This window comes from Patella vulgata, chromosome 3 (assembly GCF_932274485.2).
Source record: "Patella vulgata chromosome 3, xgPatVulg1.2, whole genome shotgun sequence".
Taxonomy (NCBI): domain Eukaryota; kingdom Metazoa; phylum Mollusca; class Gastropoda; family Patellidae; genus Patella; species Patella vulgata.
This window is the reverse complement of record NC_065881.2, coordinates 60194033-60216717: the sequence shown is the minus strand read 5'-3', so window position 1 is coordinate 60216717 and position 22685 is coordinate 60194033. Positions and strand designations below refer to the sequence as shown.

Genomic DNA, 22685 nt, shown 5'->3' with positions numbered 1-22685 from the left:
GAACATGTTTAATTAAACATATTCATAAATCTTTTGTATTCTTTTTAAATGTCTGCTATTTTGATATCATATGGTAAATTAATCTTTATCTCCAAATAATTTTATGCTGATGTTATTGTCTATGGATCAAATTATACATGTATTGAATTATGTGTAAAAACCAAAAAGGAAGATAACCAATTTTTATAATTTAGTTTTTCTCAATCATTGTGTTGCAGGTTTTATGATAATCAACATAATGGTGAATTTGTTTTATATAAACATGCAACATTACCCTACTCTGTAAGTTTTTATAATTACTGTCCTTTAGTATTCATTTGATAATAAATAAAACTTTATACAAACATATACATGTTTATTAAATAAAGATTAAAAAGAAAACATTTTGGTCCAAACATTATTAAAGTCACTTAATTCTTGCATAAATCATAACCATTCAAATGTTCATCTGTTGTTTTTTATACGCCCACATTGAAATGTTGTCGTATATTGTCGTCGCCCCCGTCCGTCCGTCCGGCTCTAAAGGCTAAAGTTAATATCCGATTGACTTTAAATTTATATACAGTGTTTAAGGCCATGATACGAAGAAGCCTATTGATTTTCAGCGATTTCCGATAATTACTGCCAGAGTTCTGGCCCTTGATCACTTCAAAAAATCTTGTGGACGCTCTAGAGGCTCAAGTTAATATCCGATTGACATTAAATTTATACACAGTGTTTAAGGTCATGAGACAAAAAAGTCTATTCATTTTCAGCGATTTTCGATAATTACTGCAAGAGTTATGGCCCTTGATCACTTCAAAAAATCTTGTGGACGCTCTAAAGGCCAAAGTTAATATCCTATTGACTTTAAATTTATACACAGTGTTTAAGGTCATAAGACGAAGAAGCCTATTGATTTTCAGCGATTTCCGATAATTACTGTCAGAGTTGACTTCAGATTGATACACAGAGTTTAAGAGCTTGAGACGAACAAGTATATTGATTTTCAATGAATTTTTCTGACTTGAACAGCTAAATCCATGATATTAAAAGTTTTGTATACTAAACGTTAGCATGGGGCAGAACTTTATAAAAAACCAAACAAATTCTAATGGTTTTCTGATAATTACTTCATGAGTTGTTACTCTTAATCAGATTTTAGTGTATTACCGAAAGAAGTAAAAATATGCGACAACACTTGTTGACTGCCCGGACGATTTAGCTGCTGTGGGCGTATGTTTCGTTGCCTGGCAACCTATCTTTTTACTTCAAGCCACCATCTTTGTCTGTCTTAACAAATAAAGTAATGATAATTCGGCTATTTTTACATGAAGTTTTTTTGTGTTATACTCAGATGCGCTTAATAAAATAATAACAATTCGTACAGTTTTGACTTTTGAGCTGTTAAGAATGTTATGGAGATTTTATCAAGAATGCTTTGATTTGAAATTGGGTTATTTTTAGGTTCACATATTTAATCGACTGTGTGATGAGAGTTCATCTGTATCATGTACTTGTGCTGTAGCCATACAATCTATAGATGATGTTATAGTTATTAATGGTTGTCAAAATAAAGATCATCTGGAAGTTTCTGTATATTTAAATGGTGACCTTCATACAGACACAATGATCTACAGTTTTAATGGTGGCAGAGAGTATGAGGTAAATAATACTTATTTAAAAATGGAAGCAAGTTTTATATTCTATGATCTTGAAATTGGACACATACTGTATTTGTTTGCAAATAAGAATGAGTGTACTATATAAATCAGGGACCCAGCATCTAGGAATTGTGACGTCATATAAAAAATCGAAGTCCATCAATTTTCCAAAGTACAGGCAGACCATGTTCCATTAGGCCGTACTGGAATTGGCGGAGCCCTGCGTTTTAATTGAAATATTTGAATTAAATGTTCGTAAAACTCTGCAATAAACATTGTCTCGAACATGACTTATATGTCATCATTCCACATGAATTAAACCACCTGTAATATTTTTGATATCATAAATTAATTACCTGATTGGTCACTACTGACTTAGGTATAATTACCATTTGAATGAGTGGGTTTAAAACATATAATATTACTTATATTTTCTAGGTTTTTTTACCAACTGGTACAAATTTATACGTAAAACAGAATAACAATAACTTTATTAATACATGGATGTATGCTGCACCTCAAGAATTTAACAACACAAGAGGTAAAAATCTCATTAGATTATAATTTTCAAGAGAATAGTTAACATTCTTTTGAATGTGAATACAAAAAAAGCCATGTAAATTATGAAAGTTATCCTTACGCTATGTCTTTAGCCTTTAGCCATCAGATTTTATTCAATCCGTTCTTTATGAAGATTTGACTTTCTCATTTTGGAAAATTTTCTCAGTAGTACCTGAATCATTTGAGCACAGATTATTTGTAGTCGACATGTGTCTTTATTTTGATTTGTAATATTTACAAGATTGTGTGGTTTGTATGATAATGATCAAGTCAATGATTTGTAATATTTACATTATTATGTGGTTTGTATGATAATGATCAAGTCAATGATTTGTAATGTTTACAGGATTGTGTGGTTTGTATGATAATGATAAAGTCAATGATTTGCTCAAACCTGATGGAACAACACAAAATAATAATGTTAAAAGACCTGATGATTTTGCTACAAGCTGGAGGTAAGAATTATTTATCATCCACAAAGCCTTCTTAAAGGCTCAATACCACTCTTGTTGTAACTGAATAATATGTCCCAATCTTTATTCTGGTCAACAAATTGTACTATTTTAGAATATTTCAATTAATTGATGATACAAATTTCATCTTAACACATCTTATTTAAAAATTTTGAAAAATTCAACATAATGGTTTGAAACGTCTAACGTAAACCTTTTCAAATGAAACTTCGATTTAAAAATATTTTCGAACCCTTTGGACAAGTAAAATAGGATGTAATGGATAATTTACACAACAGGTAGGACACTTAAACATCTAGTACTTAGATAGAGATATTATTTATTTTCTGGAGCTTTCAAGCCAGCAAGAGTGTTATTGTCCCTTTAAAAACCTATTTTCTTTAGAATACTCTAAAGTTATGAATATTAAATTTCACAGGTGTCCTTTCTTCAAGTTTTGTTTTTCTACTAAATAATTTGCATATCTTAGTGAAATTATTGAGACCTCTAGATTTAATTAGTCCTACTAGTAATTCAAATGATGATTGTTTCTTTCAGAGTTTCTAGATCTGATACTATGTTCTATGGTATATGTTCTGATCATATGTCAGCCATACAAATGGTGCCTTCAGAGAGGTGTGAATGTCGATCAGCTGACAGCACCAGATGTCAGACATCACAAGTTATCATATGTCCATCACTGAGTTCCTACTTTCCAGGTAACATACAATCCAATCTGTCAATCAAATGGTTCTTACTTCTCCAGTTACATTTAAATCCAAACTGTCAGTTTCTACTTCCTAAGTAACATTAGTTCTGATCTGCCAATCACTTAGTTCCTACTGTCCAGGTAACATTTCATCTAATCTGTCAATCAGCTACTTCCCAGGTACACTATTGGTACAAATAGGATAGGAGCTCACAATGAATTGAGCGTCTGGAACAGGGTTCTTAATCCATTTTTAAATGAACCGGCCACGGGTAGGCCTAACGAATAGTTGTCTTTTCAACAACAAACATGTTGGTTTATGCATACTCTATTCACGACAGTAATTGCATAATTCACTAATTGCATAACGTATTCGGGATATAATAGCTGAAACTCTGAATAAACAAGACCTTTGTAACTGCATACGTGTATTCATACATCGCTATAATATCGAAATTTAATCCAATTATAGTCATATTATTATTTCAGCAACTTGCATTGCATATTCCTACTTTTGCTTTCATCCAACTAAACGGAAGTTATAAATTAGTAAAAACTACAAGTACGGTACATATAAATGTTTTTTTTTAAATTATTTTATTCGTAAGCACATGTTAATATATATATATATAAAAATAACAAAGTATATAAATAACAAAGTAGCACAAATCAGTTTCCGTGTATAGTCGGAACTCTGAAATATGCTGTGCGTGAGAAAGGTCACGTGGCCAATTGTCGTGATTCAGATTAGTTTATATTATTAGTGTTACCAGTATACAATTGTCCGGATTTAATGCAGCAGGACTAGTTCGAATATCTGAGAGGATCTCTTCCTCAATTTCACTGGATATTAAAGAAATAAATTCACCAAAACAATTTAAATCACGATATACATTTTTTGTCATTTCATGTCCCTGCTATTCAATTATTATTATTGTTCATAATTTTCGATGGCAATGTTTCTTTTTGCTATGAAATACGCATTTCGGATTAACGGCCGGTTTGAAATAATTTCTATAGATTTGGGAATTAAACTCTTTGTTATGCCATCGTCTTTCTTTGCTGCGCAGGTATGATCGTGAGATTAATATGGTCTTTTATTGCCGATAATTTGGTTGACCTATATTAGACGTGGGAGGATCTCCGGCTTTTGGAATTTCCATTGACGACGTGCATGCTTGAAGTTCAAGGTCAACGCTGCCATCACTATCTTAAGTTAAATCTCGTTTACGTTTCCTGGTGTCATTCTGCGAGTTGTTCAAGTAATTGGCATGATTACCTCAATTAAGTTGTTTATTTATGAAATAAGCCGAAGGTATTCATTGTAATGATTGACTCTTTGATGGGTTTCTTAATCGACGAGTAATAATTAACTCTTTGTAATCGGCCGAAAGTAGATTGATCTATGAGATGTGTCCGGTTAATTGTTTTACCAATCGGCCTGATAATTTATTCTTTGTAAATCGGCCGAAAGTAGATTGATTCATGATAATTTAGTGGCCGGTTCATTGTTTTACCAATCGGCTAGATTAAAGATCAATCGGCTAAAGCCGACAAAAAACAGCCGATTAAGATCCCTGGTCTGGAATGTTTTGTATTGTCAGAACTGAAATCTTGGTGAGCGAAGAATTATGTTTTGGAGTCAGCACAAAGCCCCAACCTTTTCAGGTGGTTACTCAGTTTGCATTTGATAATTAAACATGGGATCAATTTTTTTTTTTTACAGAAAAGGACATAAAGTCTGAGCTTATTAAATATTCATCATTCCATCCCATGAATTGTTTAGAGGGTGTTCCTGTTATTGATGAATTTAAACAAGATGAAGATAAAACCATTGTAAATATATTTACCATTAATCCTTTTAAAGAGACCTTGACAAGTGTTGTCCTCTGTTTTATAGGGAAACCAACAATATTGTTTCTATAAGCATTTAACAATATATTATTATTTAAACCAGCAGTTTGGTGAATAAAAAGACACCAGGAGACACTATACCCCAGTCTACCAGCATCTTTAAATTTCACCCACAGTTACTGTGCTGTGGAAATCTTATCAATAAAATAAGATACATAGTGTTGAAACAAGTAGTTACAATCTATTATTTCCCTTAATAAAGTATTTTGCATTAACCAAAAAAGAAAAAAAAATGATTACACAGTGTTTCAAAATATTATTGCAAAATCCTCTCAAGGTGGATGTGGTCTTTGGTTAATAATACCTCGCTTTAAAATGGTTAATCTGATCATGACAAAGTGATAAAAATGATCTAATAAAATTATTTATGTGGAGAGATATAGATAAAATTGTACCTATGTTTGTGTTAATTTTTTACTATAGGATGACACATTTCCTGCTGATTGGAATGAAACTAGAGCTGAATCAGTTTGTAAAGACTATATAGAAAAATCTAAACTGGCTGAAGTCTGTGGTAATGTTACAACTAACTATGAAGCAGATGATTTGATATACTGTATTGATAATGTCAAGGTTTGTTAAATAACAAAACTTTAATGTTCTAATATTTTAGTGAAATAATTTTATATATCTTTGTCATATCGCAGTTTGGTTTGGCCCATTCATTTTTATTTAACAAAAATATCACCTCAGCCTTGACAATTATGGTGTGCATATGTTGTGCACATAATCGGGCAATCCTCGAATGATCAATCATGTGGAGAACTTGAGGCAAGTATAATAAGATCATACTGTATATAATATACAATAGAGTGGCATGGATTCAGTTGTAAAAAATTTGATCTTGTCGGAAAAATCGAATGAAGAAAGAATTCAATAAGGATTTGAAATAACTGCTTAAATATTCATATTTTTGGGTTTACAGTATAGTGGTGGTACAGGTAGATGGAATACTGTATTATTTGATGCCATGTATGTACGATGTTTCTCACAGTTATATTATAATCTTACTCGTTGGCCTGCCAGTACACCTCCGTTAGATATTGTCAGTAAATTATGTCCTGATACATGTAATGGCAATGGTGATTGTATCAATGGTAAGATACTTTGATATTCTGTTGAATAATTAAAGATAAAAACATATCAAATATATTTAATACTACAAAAAATTTAAACAAATTTGTGATCATTTTTGTTGAAACAAAATTTTTCCTTTAAAACTTAGCACATTGAAAACTCTATTCATTGACTTCTAAAATTCTACAGAAATGTGCTAGAGAAATAGTCCAATCGTAAAAGAGATTCAACCCCCCTCCTCTCCCTCTCTGGCTCAGTGATAATTAAAGTAATCATTTCAATAACATATCCAGACCTTTAAAATAACTAATGCTTCAACACATTGGAATTAGCTAATAATCATTTTAACCAATCTCAGTGGCTAAGATTAGTCTTTAAAGAAAACAGCGAATTGGTAAAGAAATACTTAGATCTTCATGTAATGTACTATAGGCAATCCAAAATTAAAACTGGAATGTAAAAAATATCAGACTCATTAGATAGAGCAAACTTACCATAAGTTTTATTTTTATTTTTAGGTTTTTGTATTTGTAATCCTGGATATATAGGAGAAGATTGTTCTATAAATAGCACTATAGTGCCAACTATTACTAGATTACAATATGATGGTGTATGTAATAACAGAATATATTCATGTGATTCGGTAGCAGTAGAAGGTTATCATTTTGTCAAGAGTAACAGTCTGAAATGTCAATATAAAGAAATTGAGGTTGGTATAATAAGAAAAAATAAAAATTTTAATAAAATACCATAGAATTATTAATAAAAAAAGATAAGATTATTATTAATAAAATAAGATTATTGATAAAAAAAAAGATAGATGAAAATTTCAACAAAAATTGAAACTGTTAAGAAAAATTTGGATAGTGTAATATTTTTACAGACATGTACTAGTCTCCAGCTGAGCACAAAGATGAACAAGAAAACCCAACAAACTGTTTGCTCTCAAGGGTCAGATCAATTGTTTTGCTTTAATTTATGACATGATTTATATCAAATAGGTGAGTTCTACAGGATACACCAGTGATAGAGAATGGAAGGAATCAGAAGAAGTGGTATTTGTTAATATAGGATTAATATCTTGTTCTTTACCTAAATCTGGTGATTATTTGATACAAGTTACTAATACTGGTAAAGATTGGAGTCAATCAGCTATATTCTTAACACGGGACAGAGACTGTTTTATCTGTGATTCACAAAATGGAACCTGCAAACAAAGGGTAAGTTTATACTGTTGAAGTCTCAAGACAAGTGAATTAGATGTTTATTTTGGCTGTGTTACAGTGATTATTTCAAGACTGGTCACATTTTTGCACTCTTATTTCTTGTACTCTAACTTATACTCTATGATATCATTTTTAAACACTTTTTAACCCTATGGATATCTTCCCGTGTTCAGACTACAAATTTTAAGATTTCTTGTATATACATACATGACATGTATACTAGAATAGTACAATGTTTAGGAAATGTTACATTTTGATAGGGTTGAATGCCTTATTGTTAGTCTGAATTCTTTTTGTGTGGAGTCTGTATATCTGCAGACCCTCCGAGTTTGTCTTCTGGGTTTTGGTTTTTGTTTGTAGTGCAGTTCTCTGTGAATGAATTGCGTACATGGTAATGAATATTGGACAAAAGAGGTCTATAGAACAATACCAAAAAATATATATGATTTACAATTTCTATTTATTACAGAGTAATGCATGTGTAATAGAAAACAAATGTTATTTTGAGTACACCTACAAACCAGATAATTTCTCTTTGATCTGTGATCCAACTAAAGATCTTCAACAGTGGACTTTAAAAAGCTGTAAGTACTAGTACATTGTTTTATTTATGTCCTTTAAGTTATAGTGTGGTTTAATGAAATACAAATGTATTTTGAAAATGGTGCTTTTTAATTTTTTAGAAAATTAGGTAGGTGGAGGTACATATTTCAGTGCCTCACTAACATTGTTCCTCACCTCTGGAGCAGAATAACCGAAGGCTGTTTTACCAACTGCAGATTTAGTTCAATTGTACTACTTTTGTTTTCAGCTCTTTGTGCAAGAAGTACTGGAGTATGGAATGATACTGCTGCTATGGCTATTGGTTTCCACAATCATAAAACACTGTTAGATGTATCTGATCTCGACACTTGTAAAAATTTATGTGTTAATGAAACCAAATTTGCCTGTCAATCATCGGATTACGATTCAACCACCAAGGATTGTCATCTTTCCAAATATCGACGAACAGACGTACAGAAATATTACTCCACATTTGGTGACAGTTTCACAAATTCTGAGTGGTATTGTGATGCAGGTAATATCCTTTTAAATTCTGTATTACCTTTGTCTTCTGCTTGACAAATTAATTATTATGAAATTGTATTAATGATTACGATGTACAATCCCACCTTTTATTTACAGTCTTTGGAGTATAACACCTGCAGCTCAGACAGTGACTGTGCTGTACGGACTGCACAGTGCAGTGGACGCTTATGGCTAGCGCCCGGTTCCATTCACTTGATCTCATATATACGTTTGTTGTTTGACATGTCTGTGTATATTGTGTCCCGTCCGTAGGTTTGTTTTGTGTGATGCATTGCCCCTGACCAATGAGAATCAGTATACAGAGCCCCGAGTTTAGGCATAAAGATCAGACTGATGATAGTAGTCTACTTTGAAACTGTTAAATTTTAATGTCCTTTATGTTTTGCCTGCATTGATATTTATGACCTACGAATATTGTCTTCTCAGTATTTTTGTCCATCATAGCAAACAAACTTTATCCATTTTTCTTGGAATGCAGTATGTTTAGAATTTAGTGGAAAACTACCTAAAAATGTTTTGCCTGCATTGATATTTATGACCTACGAATATTGTCTTCTCAGTATTTTTGTCCATCATAGCAAACAAACTTTATCCATTTTTCTTGGAATGCAGTATGTTTAGAATTTAGTGGAAAACTACCTAAAAATAAAGAGTTACTTTTTTTCTGGTAATTAAACTTTGTTTTTCTATTGCAGATCATTGCCAAGGTTCTAAGATTGAATGGAAAATGGAATCCAATATGGCTGTTAATAATTCAAAGTATACCATTATATCTGATATATGGTCATCTGATGCTTGTAGAACACGATGTCTAACGGAGATAACTTGTAATTATATATTACATAATACTGAGAGAGGTCTGTGTTTATGGTCAACAGATATAGTTACAGAGGAAACTGGTCTGGTGTCGGCTCCAGGATGGACCTATCACAGGATAGAATGTGCACAAGGTAAGGTTATTTGTATTTCCATGGATTGAGTGTCAAAATGAATTGATAATTTTTTTTTTAAATTAGCAAATTGAATTAAGCTACTTTGAAGTTTCCAATCTGTGTGCAACCGAAATCCCACTCTATGCCGACCTGAATTCCAACCATCCAATCCGACTGTTAGAGCTGCATTCACAAATAATCGATGCTCGAAAAATGTCGCACAAAGTAGAGTGACTGCAGACAATTCAGTACAAATTCGTGGTATTCAATTAAAATAGAAAGTAAAGTTTGTGTTTTATCAGATTTCGGGGACTTTATTTTGCCAACAAGATAAAATAATAATTTTTGTTTTCATTTACGCGTCAGCTCGAAAAGTCAGATTGCCGAAAGTTATATGATACAAACATTTATTTTTTGCCCATACATATAAAATCATAAATGCATTTAAATGATTATTTTTGTAGGTTCTCCTAGTGATCGTAATGGACCCGAAGTACCAATGGCTACAGTAATACCCACATTTGTCGGTGCAGACGGTAATGATACATTTGAGTGTAAATTTGATGAGATAACTGATGAAGAAAAGAAGTTGCGATTTGATATTCTATGGAAGGTTGATGGTGTATGGATCTATGAAGATTTACCAGATGATAATGTTACAGAATCCTTTCTACCTCATTCTTACGCTCAACAAGTGACAGCTGGGACACAAGTAGGTCCTTTTCATATTTTTTTAGCTCTCTTTTGGCATAAAGTGGGCACACAATCTCATTGATAGGGAGGACAAATTGATAGTTATCTATTTAAATTAACTGTTACTGGTTACTTTGTTTTGTTAGATTTTACAGTATTGTAGAATGATTTTACAGTATTGTAGAATGTCAGTTTATAGATTGAGCCACTTTTAAGATATCGCCATTGATTATTCAAATTATTATTTTAGGTTACATTTACACTAGAAGTAGTGACAAAAACTAGGCTAAATGCTGCATTGTATTTATTTAATCGAAATATAGGTAAAATCACCCTTTTATCATTATGAAATAGCTTAGAATTATAGCTAAAACATTTGCATGTCTTTGACCCTATGTAAGTATTGTATGTATTTTATTTAGATAACATGTGCAGTAAGTGTTTGCTATGATGAAGCATGTGAAGATTCCAGGGGTAAACTGTCTGTTTCACAAACATATACAGTTGAATTAACAGTAAGTAAATTATTTTATACTTTTGTTTTACGGAACTCTTATTAAAATCATTTCTAATAATTAATATATTGAAGATTTACCATGAAGAAATAATTTTTTTTTTTTTTTTTACAATACAGGTATCTAAAAATGGCGATCTGACCTTAATTGAAGGTGAACCAGGGGAAATGATTCAGATCCATGCCACAGCTCCACCATACGTATTATGCCGTAACAAATCTGTCACAGACCAAGCTATGTGTGAAATAGCAATCATGGTTGAAGCTGTTGATGATGACAAACTCACCTGTCCAAATGGCGATGACTTGCCTCAGACATCTATAAGAATTACTGAAGATGGAGAAAAAGAATTGTCCATCTGTCATTTAGTTATAACCAACGAGAATTGGAAGAGAAAATATGAACTGAATGTAAAAGCCACAACGGATAATAAATATGACGGAGATAAAACCGGTAGTCTGACAGTATTGGCAGAATATAGAGTAAATGGTGCAACACAAGTAACTGATACCATCCTCAGCAGCAAGGTAAACCATCTACATATAATATTTATTACCTGTAAAGGTGTCAATTAATAATATGTCCTATTTTCAAAATTACAATAATGCACATTATAGGATAGATCACTTATTTTGAAGGAATAGTCTCAGATATATTTTAATGAATAAAACCATGATCTGCGTAAAAGATAATGGTTAGTTATGAATTTTTTCATTATACATAGGAAAGAATAAATAGGAAATAATAAATAAAAATGCTACTGTTATGACTACTGTTTTTATGTCTGTTTTTGTCAACTTTTTTTTCGATTCTGTATCTAATTATAGAGTATATTATTTTTGATGTATGATATTATATTACAGTTATCTATTATGGATAATGATAGAAGTGCTCTATGTATGTCAGTTAATGATCCTCATATATCAACATTCGATGGCATGTAAGTACATCACATACAATATTATAAACTTTTTGTTTGCAGACAGTGGTATAATTAGAAGGTTTGGTAGCCCACCGTATTCTGGGTGACATTATTTTTAAAACATATGCCAAAAAACTGGTTTGATTAAACAGCATTGACGTCATATAATCATGGGTTTTTGTCTCCATACAAACCACAGTGAAATTATCTGTTTGATCTCCATGATCGTTATTTTAGATATTAAGCGCTTGTGACATCATCGGAGGTCAATATTGCAATATTAACCTCCTTGCATATTTCACAATTATATACAAGAAAATCAATAACACACAAAGAATCTATTTATTAGATAACAAATAAGTTTATTGTGGGATTTGGGGTGTTGATTGTTGTACTTTGGTCTGACAGTTTAATGGGTTTTGGTTGGAAACTGGTTTTATTCTCATCAGGCGATTCTTCATTATTTAGCAAATAACTGATTTTCAGCCTCTGTTTGTTGACTGCATGTTGAAGAATAGGGTCAATGTGACGCGTGTTGGTAGTAAACTGCACTCACATGTATATTAACCTGACTAATCCATTTTGAAGAAAAAGGTGTTTTTGCTGTTAATCTCACTTTGTTTGTATGCCTAATAGTAATATAGACCTCTCACCCCTCTGTTGCTATTACAATTCATTGCCAAGGAAAATAGTTTGATTTTACTGGTTTGATTCCGCATGTCACATCAATGAATAATCATTTGTTAAAATAAGGACTGTGTGATCATGAGATAACTAGTTTTTACAAATGAATGATTAGTTATGTTAGAAAAAAATGATAATCGTTTTTTACTTAACTATATGTAATATTTATTTCAGATATTATAATAACTATTATCAGGGTGAATTTGTATTATACAAACACAAAACATTACCTTACTCGGTAAGTATTTTCATTCAATGATTTGTTACCTTTTTTAAATCACTGGGTAAACAAGAATAATCTGCAGAGTTTTTAAAGTTAACTTTTATATATTTTAAGTTCTCAAATAACCCATTAAGTCAACAAAACAGAAGACATCGTTCCTTTCAGACTACATCACAAAAACAGAAATGTGTAAAATACAATATTTGCACTATGACTCAATGATGCCTATGTCTGGCCCCCGGATCCATTCACTTGAATTGATATTTGTTGTTTATTTCATGTAATGTCTGTGTAGTTTGTCTTGTCAGCAGGTTTGTCTTTTCGGTTTTGTTTTGTGTGTAATGCAGTTCTCCTGCCCTGACTATTGGTAACATGATTGGCAACAGTCCTGGCATCTCAGACATTTTCACATCCTCCAGGTGTTTGATGTAAATAGGCATATTTTACAGAACTAAAATGCTAATTGAAAAAGATAAATATTTCAAGTACCTATACTGTACAGGAATATAAGAATTACCTATATATACATGGGAAATGCACAATTCATTTTTCAATTGATAAGATATTTTTCATATATAATTATTTATATTTGTAGGTAAATGTATTTTATCGTAGTTGCGATGGTCGTGTATCATGTAATTGTGCTGTAGCTGTAAGAGTTGATGATGATGTAGTAGTTATAGATAAATGTGGACCGAAGATAGAAAATACAATAGGGTTTTATCCTATCACCGTCACACTATATCGTAATGGACTTCTTACACCAGGATTTGAAATATACAGTGAGTTTGGTGGCAGAGAATATAGGGTAAGAATTCTATATTTAATGTAACATTTGATTTGGGGGGAACTGAAAAAACTACATTTGTTGCCTGTTCAAGCCAGGATCGATATTGTCTCTTGCCTATCAGTGTCTGGATGCAAGTGCTTCGAAGTACCTTGCAATCTCTTGAAATTTTATGTCCCATCTAGGCAATTACAATCAATAAATCAGATAAAAACTTTGTGTTCCACAGTGGAAGTTAAAGTCATTTGGTGGTCGCTCTTTCCGTGTCGCGGCAACTGTTTGAAGTATATTACTAGACACTAGGAAATTATGCACCATTAGTTTTACAATGGACATATTCTTATTATTTATTTTAATTTAATTTAGTTTGTTATACTCAATTTCTATAAATCTGTGCCCTATGCTTATTTTTGGGAACGTGAGATGCCATTGATCTCATTGATGAGCTAAATATTAAACAAGACATGCATGAATTTGCCTTTGAAGGTGGCTGTGGATGAATAAAGAGCTTACTATAGATTTTTTTATATTGTTTTTAGCTTGTATTACCATCTGGTACCACGGTGTATGTAGGGAGAAGTGTTATCCGTGGTTACAACTATATTAATGTTTGGTTGAAAGCTTCAGCAGCAGACTTCAAACAAACAGAAGGTAAGCTAAGCTGATTTTAGTTTTCAAGTAGTTATGGGGCCATACAAACAGTACACTTGCTGACTCAAAAGTACAAATGGCTTAAATTACTATTTCATTACCTCATAAGGTTACTTAATTTCTAAACTATTCCATGTCAAGCATTACATTTTAACTGCATTTTGTAGAACACTGAAAGTGTTTCACATAATATAAAAATTGTAAATTTTCAATTCTAAGAAGCATATATAAGTCACAAAAGACAAAGGTCACCTTGTTTTGCAAGCTGGTTAATTTAACACTTGAATGACAATCCACAAAGTTAATATTTGTTTGTGTATCGCAGATCGTTATAATGACTATATTATGATTTACTAAAACATGTAGCTACATTGAAATATTCAATGACAAATTTTGAAATATGTTCTCTTATACAGGTCTATGTGGTACATTTGATGATAATACTAGTAATGATTTTATGATGTCCGATGGTACTCTCTTTAATGCATCAAATAATCAACCAAATGCTTTCTCAAAAAGTTGGAGGTAAGATTATTGAATATAAGTAATATGAAAATGTTAATATTTTATAACTTTTTTTGATACTTCAAGATTTTATCTAATGTTGGTTTCAGGAATCTTTGTTTTCTTGCATGGAATCAAAGATTAATTTATTACACAATGATTTAGTGTAATAATTATTACACCCACACTTATGTTATGTTTAAACTAATTCTTTTTATTGCGAAAGCTTTATTTCAATTTTCATACGCCCACATTGAAATATGGTCGTATATTGTCGTCGGTCCGGCGTCCACAAGCAATTGTGGATGCTCTAGAGGCTAAAGTTAATATCTGATTGACTTTAAATTTATACACAGTGTTTAAGGTCTTGAGACGAAGAAGCCTATTGATTTTCAGCGATAATTACTGCCAGAGTTATGGCCCTTGATCACTTTGAAAAATCTTGTGGATGCTCTAGAGGGCAAAGTTAATATCCAATTGACTGTAAATTTATACACAGTGTTTGGGGTCATGAAGCGAAGAAGCCTATTGATTTTCAACGATTTCCGATAATTACTGCCAGAGTTATGGCCCGTGATCACTACAAAAAATCTTTTGGACCTTCTAAAGGCCAAAGTTAATATCCGATGGACTTTAGATTTATACACAGTGTTTAAGGTCATGAGACGAAAAAGCCTATTGATTTTCAGCGATTTCCGATAATTACTGCCAAAGTTATGGCCGTTGATCACTTTGCAAAATCTTGTGACGCTCTAAAGGCTAAAGTTATCATCCGATTGACTTCCGATTGATACACAGAGTTGAAGATCTTGAGACAAACAAGTATATTGATTTTCAATGAATTTTTATGACTTGAACAGTTAAATCCATGATATTAAAAGCTTTGCATACAAAACGTTAGCATGAGGCAGAACTTTATAAAAAACAAACAAATTCTAATAGTTTTCTGATAATTACTTCGTGAGTTGTTGCTCTTAATCAGATTTTAGTGTATTATAAATGTTTCATTACCGAAAAAAGTAAAAATATGTGACAACCCTTGTTGACTGCCAGGACGATTTATTTGCTGTAGGTGTATGTTTCGTTGCCTGGCAACCTATCTTTTCTTTTAGTGTTGTTTTGATAGCTTTGATTTCCAGTGTTTTGTACAGAAAGAATTTTGTATTTTTGATAACCTGGTAAACAATATCAAGTCTATCAACCCTATGTGATATAGTAAAATGGACAGTTTATCCAATATTTCTGGTCCCATTTTGATTTCTGTTGTCATGTATTCTTTCCTGTAAATTTATTTGGAATATATTGTGCTAGATTCTTGGTTTAGATATTCTAAAGAGAAAGTGCTTGATTTCAGAGTTGATTTAAAAGATAGTTTATATACTGGAGTTTGTCCTACAGTAGATTCACCACCAACACCAACAGTTAAAGACACATATTGTTATTGTCAAAAAGCTACCAATGATTCATGTCAACCAGGCAATGATATAAAAATATGTCCCTTTGAAAAAATTGGTAAGAGATTGACTTCACAATATATTTTTTTATTATTTTCATTGTTGATTTTTTTAATTTTTGTATCGGTACAAATTTTGTTGTTTAACTTTATTGATGTCCATTTTAACTGAAGATTGACTCTCATTAATAAAAAAAAGAGATACACAAGAAATTTTATCACTCTCTTTTATTTGAAAATATTTGTGTAAAATACATTATCTGACATAAATCATTTTTCAGAAGAAAAAAATGATTACATTTTGATGCTCTTTCTAGTTTTGAAAACTGCTAATTTGAAAATTCCTGAGACGGGGTCAACAAACATAAAACAAAATATCTATAATAACTTACAATGTAGCTTTAATCATTTTGAATGTGGTTTAGGTGTAAATATTAAATCCCGTATGTTAAGAGATTCTCTGTTTCCAACCAAGTGTATAAAAGATAACCTGGGCCAACCGTATCCTGATTTTGAATACGATGAGAACGCTGAACCTGAGGTATGTGTTTTTCTTTTCTTATTATGGGGGCTGTATGGCCGAATGGTTAGAATGGTTAGCATGTGCACACTGTATCGTAAGGTCTGTCGTTGAGTAAACTGGCATGATTTCAATTCCCAGGTTGTACGTGACAAAAAGTAGGGTCGCCTGTCCAACCTTTTTGGTTTTATCCGGGTCCTCCGGTTTCCTAGGTGCAAGTGAATTATTGAAATAAAATTAAACCATGTGCTAGTCCCAAAATGACCTAGTTTGTGTTGAGTGGACATTACACACTCTCTCTCTCTCTCTCTCTCTCTCTCTCTCTCTTATTATGATTTATTTTTTTTTTTTTTTTACCAGTTGAGGGTTTTTTTTTCCTACTCATTATAGTGTTGAACTATTTGACCCATATTCCAAATAATGGCTGCAGTAGTCAACCAATTACAGCAGCTTGACTTTTAACTGGAATATTCCGAAATCCCAGCTTAGGTTGAGAAAAATCTCAAATTTTTTCATGCCTGATTCTCCCTTATCACTGAAAGAAAAAATATTGCCTTATCATTTGGATGGGAAGAAAAACAAAATGAAATGGGTTTAATGTCCTATCGTTCTGCTCCTACTGGGTTAATGAAGAAAGGCATACTCCTTGCAGTGTGCTATGAGGGAAATTTTGCCCAAACAGTCCACCTGTCAAGGGTTCTTTTACGTGCATGCCAATGTGTACACAGGACCTTGGATTTTTGTCCCATCCAAATGACTATACATTGTCCCTATACAAATTCCCCTCTCTAGCATTGACATGCGAACAGATGCAATAATGACGGTATGTTAGTCTCAGAAAAACTGAAGTATTGTGTTGTGACGATGTTAAACTCCATTTGTTTTCTTCTCATTTTCCAAGTAGAATGAGTATTTAACATTTCATCACTCCAAATAGAATCAGTATTTAACATAATCTTTAAGTGGCATTTATCGATTTGAAAACACGTTAACAAAGCACAATTTTTATGAAAAACAATCACTGGTTTTATTCTAAAAGCACATTGTTTTGACTAGTATGCTCTTATTGTTATCAAGTTATCAGTGTTTAACATTTTATCATCTATGTAATAAACTCAATTTATATTGATATTAGTTTATAGTTCTTATGGTATTTTTTTTCCAGTTAATATCATTTCCAACTGCAAGTGGTTTATCTGAGAAAGATGTACGGGGGATGTGTACATATACATTGAGTTTTACAGACTCTATAAAACCGTGTGTATCTGTACCAGATGTTGATAGTAAATTTGCACACGAATCTTGTGTCGAAGATTTAAAGGTAAATTGTAGTTCTTTTATTTAAGAACCTTGTGATATATTTAGCCAGTGATTATTTTGACTAGACTAATCTTATATACTGACATCCAAAAGAAGCTACCAGGAGATTGACTAGTATTTAAATCCATGTGTAGTTCGATACTGGAGCTAAAACGATGTTTAAATATGTCACCTAAATACAACAAGATCCTGTCTGAATTTCTATATATTTTCTATGTACAGCTTTATTTATTCAATAGTCTTGAATCTTGATATAGTTTCTTTTATGATGTCAGTGTAGACAGTTATCTTCTGATAACAACACGATTTAAGTCCTTCAAAAGTAATGGAACATATGAATGATTGTTTAATCAAATTGTTATGTCTGTTTTTTTGTCATATTTAGCCAGAAAAAGACAAGTTATATAATTTCAAACTGCATCAATATTAAAGAGTGTATTGACCCACAGCAATACCAATTCACAATTCCTATTAATTATAATATATTGTTATGCTTTTATCTTGATATTCTGATATTTTAACAAAAGAACAATTAATTATAGAAAGACCTCAATTGTAAAAGGGTTTAGTAAGAAAAGCTTATGACTAACTGTAATGTTAATACATCCAGATTGTCCACTGTACAAGATATTTGAATACTTTTATAATAGATAACCAGTGATATTGTGTGGCAAAAAGTAGCTAAAGAGAATGTAAAAGTACAGTGTGAAATACAGTTAAACTGGAATATAAGTCTGTGGGTAGATAATGGTAATAATACTATAGCACCACCTGAAAATATATTAGATAATTTATGTCTTGCTGAATGTGGTGGCGCCGGTGATTGTGTCAAAGGTAAATATCATTTTATGACAATTATGCGATTAGGATTTTCTCAATTTGAAGGCCTAGGTGATATCGCAGACAAGTTGTCTTAGTTTCATTTCTATAATCTTAGTGCATGCGCAGGGGTCTTTCCTGTGGGAGGAAACCGGAGTACCCAGAGTAAACCTACGAGGTTGAGAAGGCGTCCTATCTCCAAGCCACACCAGGGATCGAAACCACAACTGCAAGCCGGAGGAGATCGGCCAGCTAGTGATCAAAGCATGAAACTCTAGACCAATAAGCCATCACAACCCCCCTTTCGTCTTTGAATTTAATTACATGTATATATGACTGCTGAAGCAAGAGTGAGGCATACAAAATGAAAATGTTGTGATCTTGTAGTTGTTTGTAAAATATAATGACAGTTGCTGTAACATGCTGATTTAACTTTAAAGGCTCAACACCACACTTGTTGTAACTGAATAATATGTCCCAATCTTTATTCTGGTCAACAAATTGTACTATTTTACAATATTCCAATTAATTGATGATACAAATTTGATCTTAACACACCTAATTTAAAAAATTAGAAAAATTCAACTAACTGATTTGAAAAGCCTGACGTAAAGCTTTTCAAATGTGACTTGGATTTAAAAATATTTTTGAACCCTCTGGACAAGTAAAATAGGATTTAATGGATAATTTACACAACAGGTAGGACACTAGCACATCTAGTACTTAGAATAAGGCTATTTTTTATTTTCTGGAGCTGTCAAGCCAGCAAGAGTGTTATTGTCCCCTTTAAACATTCTCAGTCATGCTTATTATCTACATCATGACATCTGTCTACAATATCCATTTTCATTAGACATTTGTAGGTTAAATTATGGCTTAAGCTTTCAATAATCTCCCTTTAATGTGTCAAGGGAGATAATTTCATGAAAGATTTTTTTTTTAGGATTTGATGTTTTAACCTTGGTTATAAATTAAGATAAAGGATTTGTAATAAAGCAAGTCTGTTTCTGTTACTAGGTAAATGTATGTGTCAGAAAGGATATACAGGGCCAGACTGTTTTTTGAATGAAGATGAGGCACCAAGTCTGTTTTTCCTGGGAAATGGTGGAATATGTGATTTACAGAATAATCCATGTGATGAAGTTTATGTTTTTAATAACAATACTGTGGAATCAGATGTGCTTTTCTGTCATTTCTACAAAGTTGAGGTTAGTATTAAAATGTTGAAGAATTCAGTATAAATTATTTCTTTTTATTTAATGGTTGATTTATTGATGATGGAGGATCACATGGCTAAGTGGGTAAGACGCTAGCTCGCTAGCCTGGAGGTTGGGTGTACGATCCCTGCATTGGCCGAGAAAGTTCATCCAGATTTTCCGGCGTGGTTCTCCCTTGTCAGTGATGCAGGATGGAGGGGCTGACAAGGAAAGCTGTCTAGTCGTTCGGATGGGACGAAAAACCGAGGTCCCGTGTACACATTGGCGTGCACGTAAAAGATCCCTTGGCAGTTGGAATTCGATATAAGAGTAGGCCGTAGTGCTGCTGTCCGGGCAAAATTTCCCTCATAGCACACTGTATGGCGTATGCCCGTCTTCATTAGCCCAGGTTAGGAGCAGAACAGTAAGACGTTAAACTCCATTTCATTTCATTCATTGATTTATTGATGTGATTACATTTGCAAATTTGTGTTTTTCTTGTTGTTGTTATTTAGTTGTATTTTATGTCCACTTCCACCGAGGTGATATCGCAGACAAGTGTTTTTCTTATAATTCTTTTTGTTTTATCTGTTGTCAAGATGATTTTGTCACTAATCAATGTTTTTTTTCTTTGGAAATTGCCTCAAATGTTAATGGCACAACAATTATTTCAGACTTAAGGCAGAAATAGACTTTCATAGCATACATATTATCAATTTAGGAAGTTATGGCTATTTAAAGCTTGCTCTAGGATCGTTCATTTCTGTCCAGGAACAACAAATGTGTTTATATTACTATCTAAAGAACGCGTTTTAAGTCCTTATTTTGCGAAATGTTTATAGTTTGATTATTTTGAATATTTTACAAAAATGATGGATAATCTACAATGTATTATCTTATTTTAAACTACAGACAAATGCAACAGGTTATAGTATAGTTGGTGGAGAAGAGTTACGACAAGCTGAATACATATCTGTCAATCAACTCATCTGTCCATTACCAGAGAAAAGTAGTTACAGTATACGTATTAGTAATAATAAAACTATACTCAGTGCACCAGCTTTATTACTAGTCTACGATTCTCTATGTTATAACTGTAATATCACAGAGGGCTCATGTCAACTAAAGGTAATTTATATGGTTTTATCAATATCGGGGTGCAGGTTGGAAGAAGGGTCTAATGCTTGCACTTTAGATCAAATGTATGTCATTGAGTCAAGTTTAATGGTTTTAATCCCTCACTTGTACATGACAAGGAGTAGAGTTTCCTGTCAAGCCTTGTGTGTATTCTAAGGTTCCTCCGGTTTCCTCCAACAGATAAAGACCCCTATGCTCAAGTGTATTATGAAATAAAATTGAATCGTAAGTTAGTCCCAAAATGTCCAAGTTTGTGCCAATTTTATGTTAATCTCCAGTTCCCCTATCTCTCTTTATTAAAATGTTGGGTGGTCGAGTGATCTAACAAATTTGTTGTATATAAAGCCTTTTATCTATGCAACAAATGAGTTCTATCCCAGGTTTGTACCTGACAAGGGATGGTGTTGTCTACCTAATCTCATGCTTTTCTCTGTATACTTCAATCCATTTCCTCATATTTCTAAAGACCAGCACAGTCTTGAAATGAGAATATTTCTTTCTTTTTGTCTTTTTCAAAATGTATGAAATTGAAAAAAGAACATGCAACGCTATTGCAAGATTATTTTTTTTTCTTTAGTATTTGTTATTTTGTTTGGGTTTTTTTCCATTTTTTTGTAGTAAATTCTGGCAATATTATTTTTATGAAGGTGTCTGGTTCAAGTTAACATCTGCTTTTTCTTCTATATATTTTCAGAATACAGCATGCCTCATCGAGAAACGTTGCTATGAAGCTGGTGAATTTAATCCTGTCAATTCTAGAGAGTTCTGTGATCCTGTTATTAATTCAAGTATTTGGCAAATGGCTAATGGTAGGTTGAATATATTCTTCATTACATTTACTTTGACACAAAGTATACTTTAGGGGCACATCTTTTATACCAGTCATTTTAAAACCTAATATCCATTTGATGTAAGAATTTTTATTTCTGTATTTCTAAACTACATGTACTTTTTTTCTATATTTTACACAGATTCATGTGAAACCCTTGATCTCATGTGGTTAAGCCAAATGAACCATTACCTCCAGGATTCTGTACAAAGTGTTCAAACAGTGGAAGTATCTGATTGTCGAATGGCTTGTTTAGATCAGACTAACGATGCCTGCTTGTCTTTTAATCATGATAATACTAATAACAACTGTACATTAAATTCTGAAACCAAACATACCAAACCTGGAAGTTATATGACAGACAATGAAAACAAACTATCTTATGAAGAATGGATTTGTGAAAACAGTAAGTGTTTTATACTTATATTACCAAATCACCAGGACTTCATTTTAACATACATTTATGATAAAGATAGTTGTTGTGTTGCTTTCATAAGACTTTATTTATTAAAAGATGAGTTCGGTGAATATTTAAATCTGAATTTTCAGAAGAGTGAATTATCTTTGAAATATATCTAGTGTGGTGGATTAGTGAGTAAGATGTTGGCTCACTAACCTGAAGGTCATGTGTTTGATCCCGGTGTGGGCTGAGAAAGTTCATCTGGGTTTACAAGGGGGCCTGGCAAGGGACAAGTATAGTTGTTAAGATAGGAATAAAAACCGAGGTCCTGTGTACACATTGGCGTGTATGTAAAGTAACCCTTGGCACTGTCTAGGCAAAATTTCCTTTCTAGCACACTATGGTGTATGCCCGTTATCATTAGCCCAG

At 32.4% G+C, this 22685-nt stretch overlaps 2 protein-coding genes across 2 annotated transcripts in view; both read left to right on the top strand.

Moving 5' to 3' along the window:
• The first annotated feature begins 5094 nt into the window (after positions 1-5094).
• Positions 5095-8056, top strand: LOC130012110 (von Willebrand factor D and EGF domain-containing protein-like). The gene is made up of 5 exons (XM_056099290.1): positions 5095-5201; positions 5703-5852; positions 6205-6376; positions 6875-7012; positions 8052-8056. Exons 1-5 carry the CDS (start codon positions 5139-5141, stop codon positions 8054-8056), a joined length of 528 nt encoding a protein of 175 aa, XP_055955265.1. The 5' UTR covers positions 5095-5138.
• LOC126816797 (uncharacterized) overlaps positions 7402-22685 on the top strand; it is a 112182-nt gene continuing 96898 nt past the window's right edge. The window contains exons 1-20 of the mRNA XM_056099289.1: positions 7402-7576; positions 8052-8166; positions 8394-8660; positions 9367-9621; positions 10068-10315; positions 10719-10811; positions 10931-11338; positions 11675-11751; positions 12592-12655; positions 13236-13448; positions 13967-14078; positions 14495-14603; positions 15937-16094; positions 16461-16576; positions 17721-17876; positions 18526-18709; positions 19712-19902; positions 20803-21018; positions 21722-21836; positions 21999-22262. Of these exons, the coding sequence (XP_055955264.1) occupies positions 8438-8660; positions 9367-9621; positions 10068-10315; positions 10719-10811; positions 10931-11338; positions 11675-11751; positions 12592-12655; positions 13236-13448; positions 13967-14078; positions 14495-14603; positions 15937-16094; positions 16461-16576; positions 17721-17876; positions 18526-18709; positions 19712-19902; positions 20803-21018; positions 21722-21836; positions 21999-22262 (3202 nt within the window). The 5' untranslated portion in view covers positions 7402-7576; positions 8052-8166; positions 8394-8437. The remainder of the gene's footprint in view (positions 7577-8051; positions 8167-8393; positions 8661-9366; positions 9622-10067; positions 10316-10718; positions 10812-10930; positions 11339-11674; positions 11752-12591; positions 12656-13235; positions 13449-13966; positions 14079-14494; positions 14604-15936; positions 16095-16460; positions 16577-17720; positions 17877-18525; positions 18710-19711; positions 19903-20802; positions 21019-21721; positions 21837-21998; positions 22263-22685) is intronic.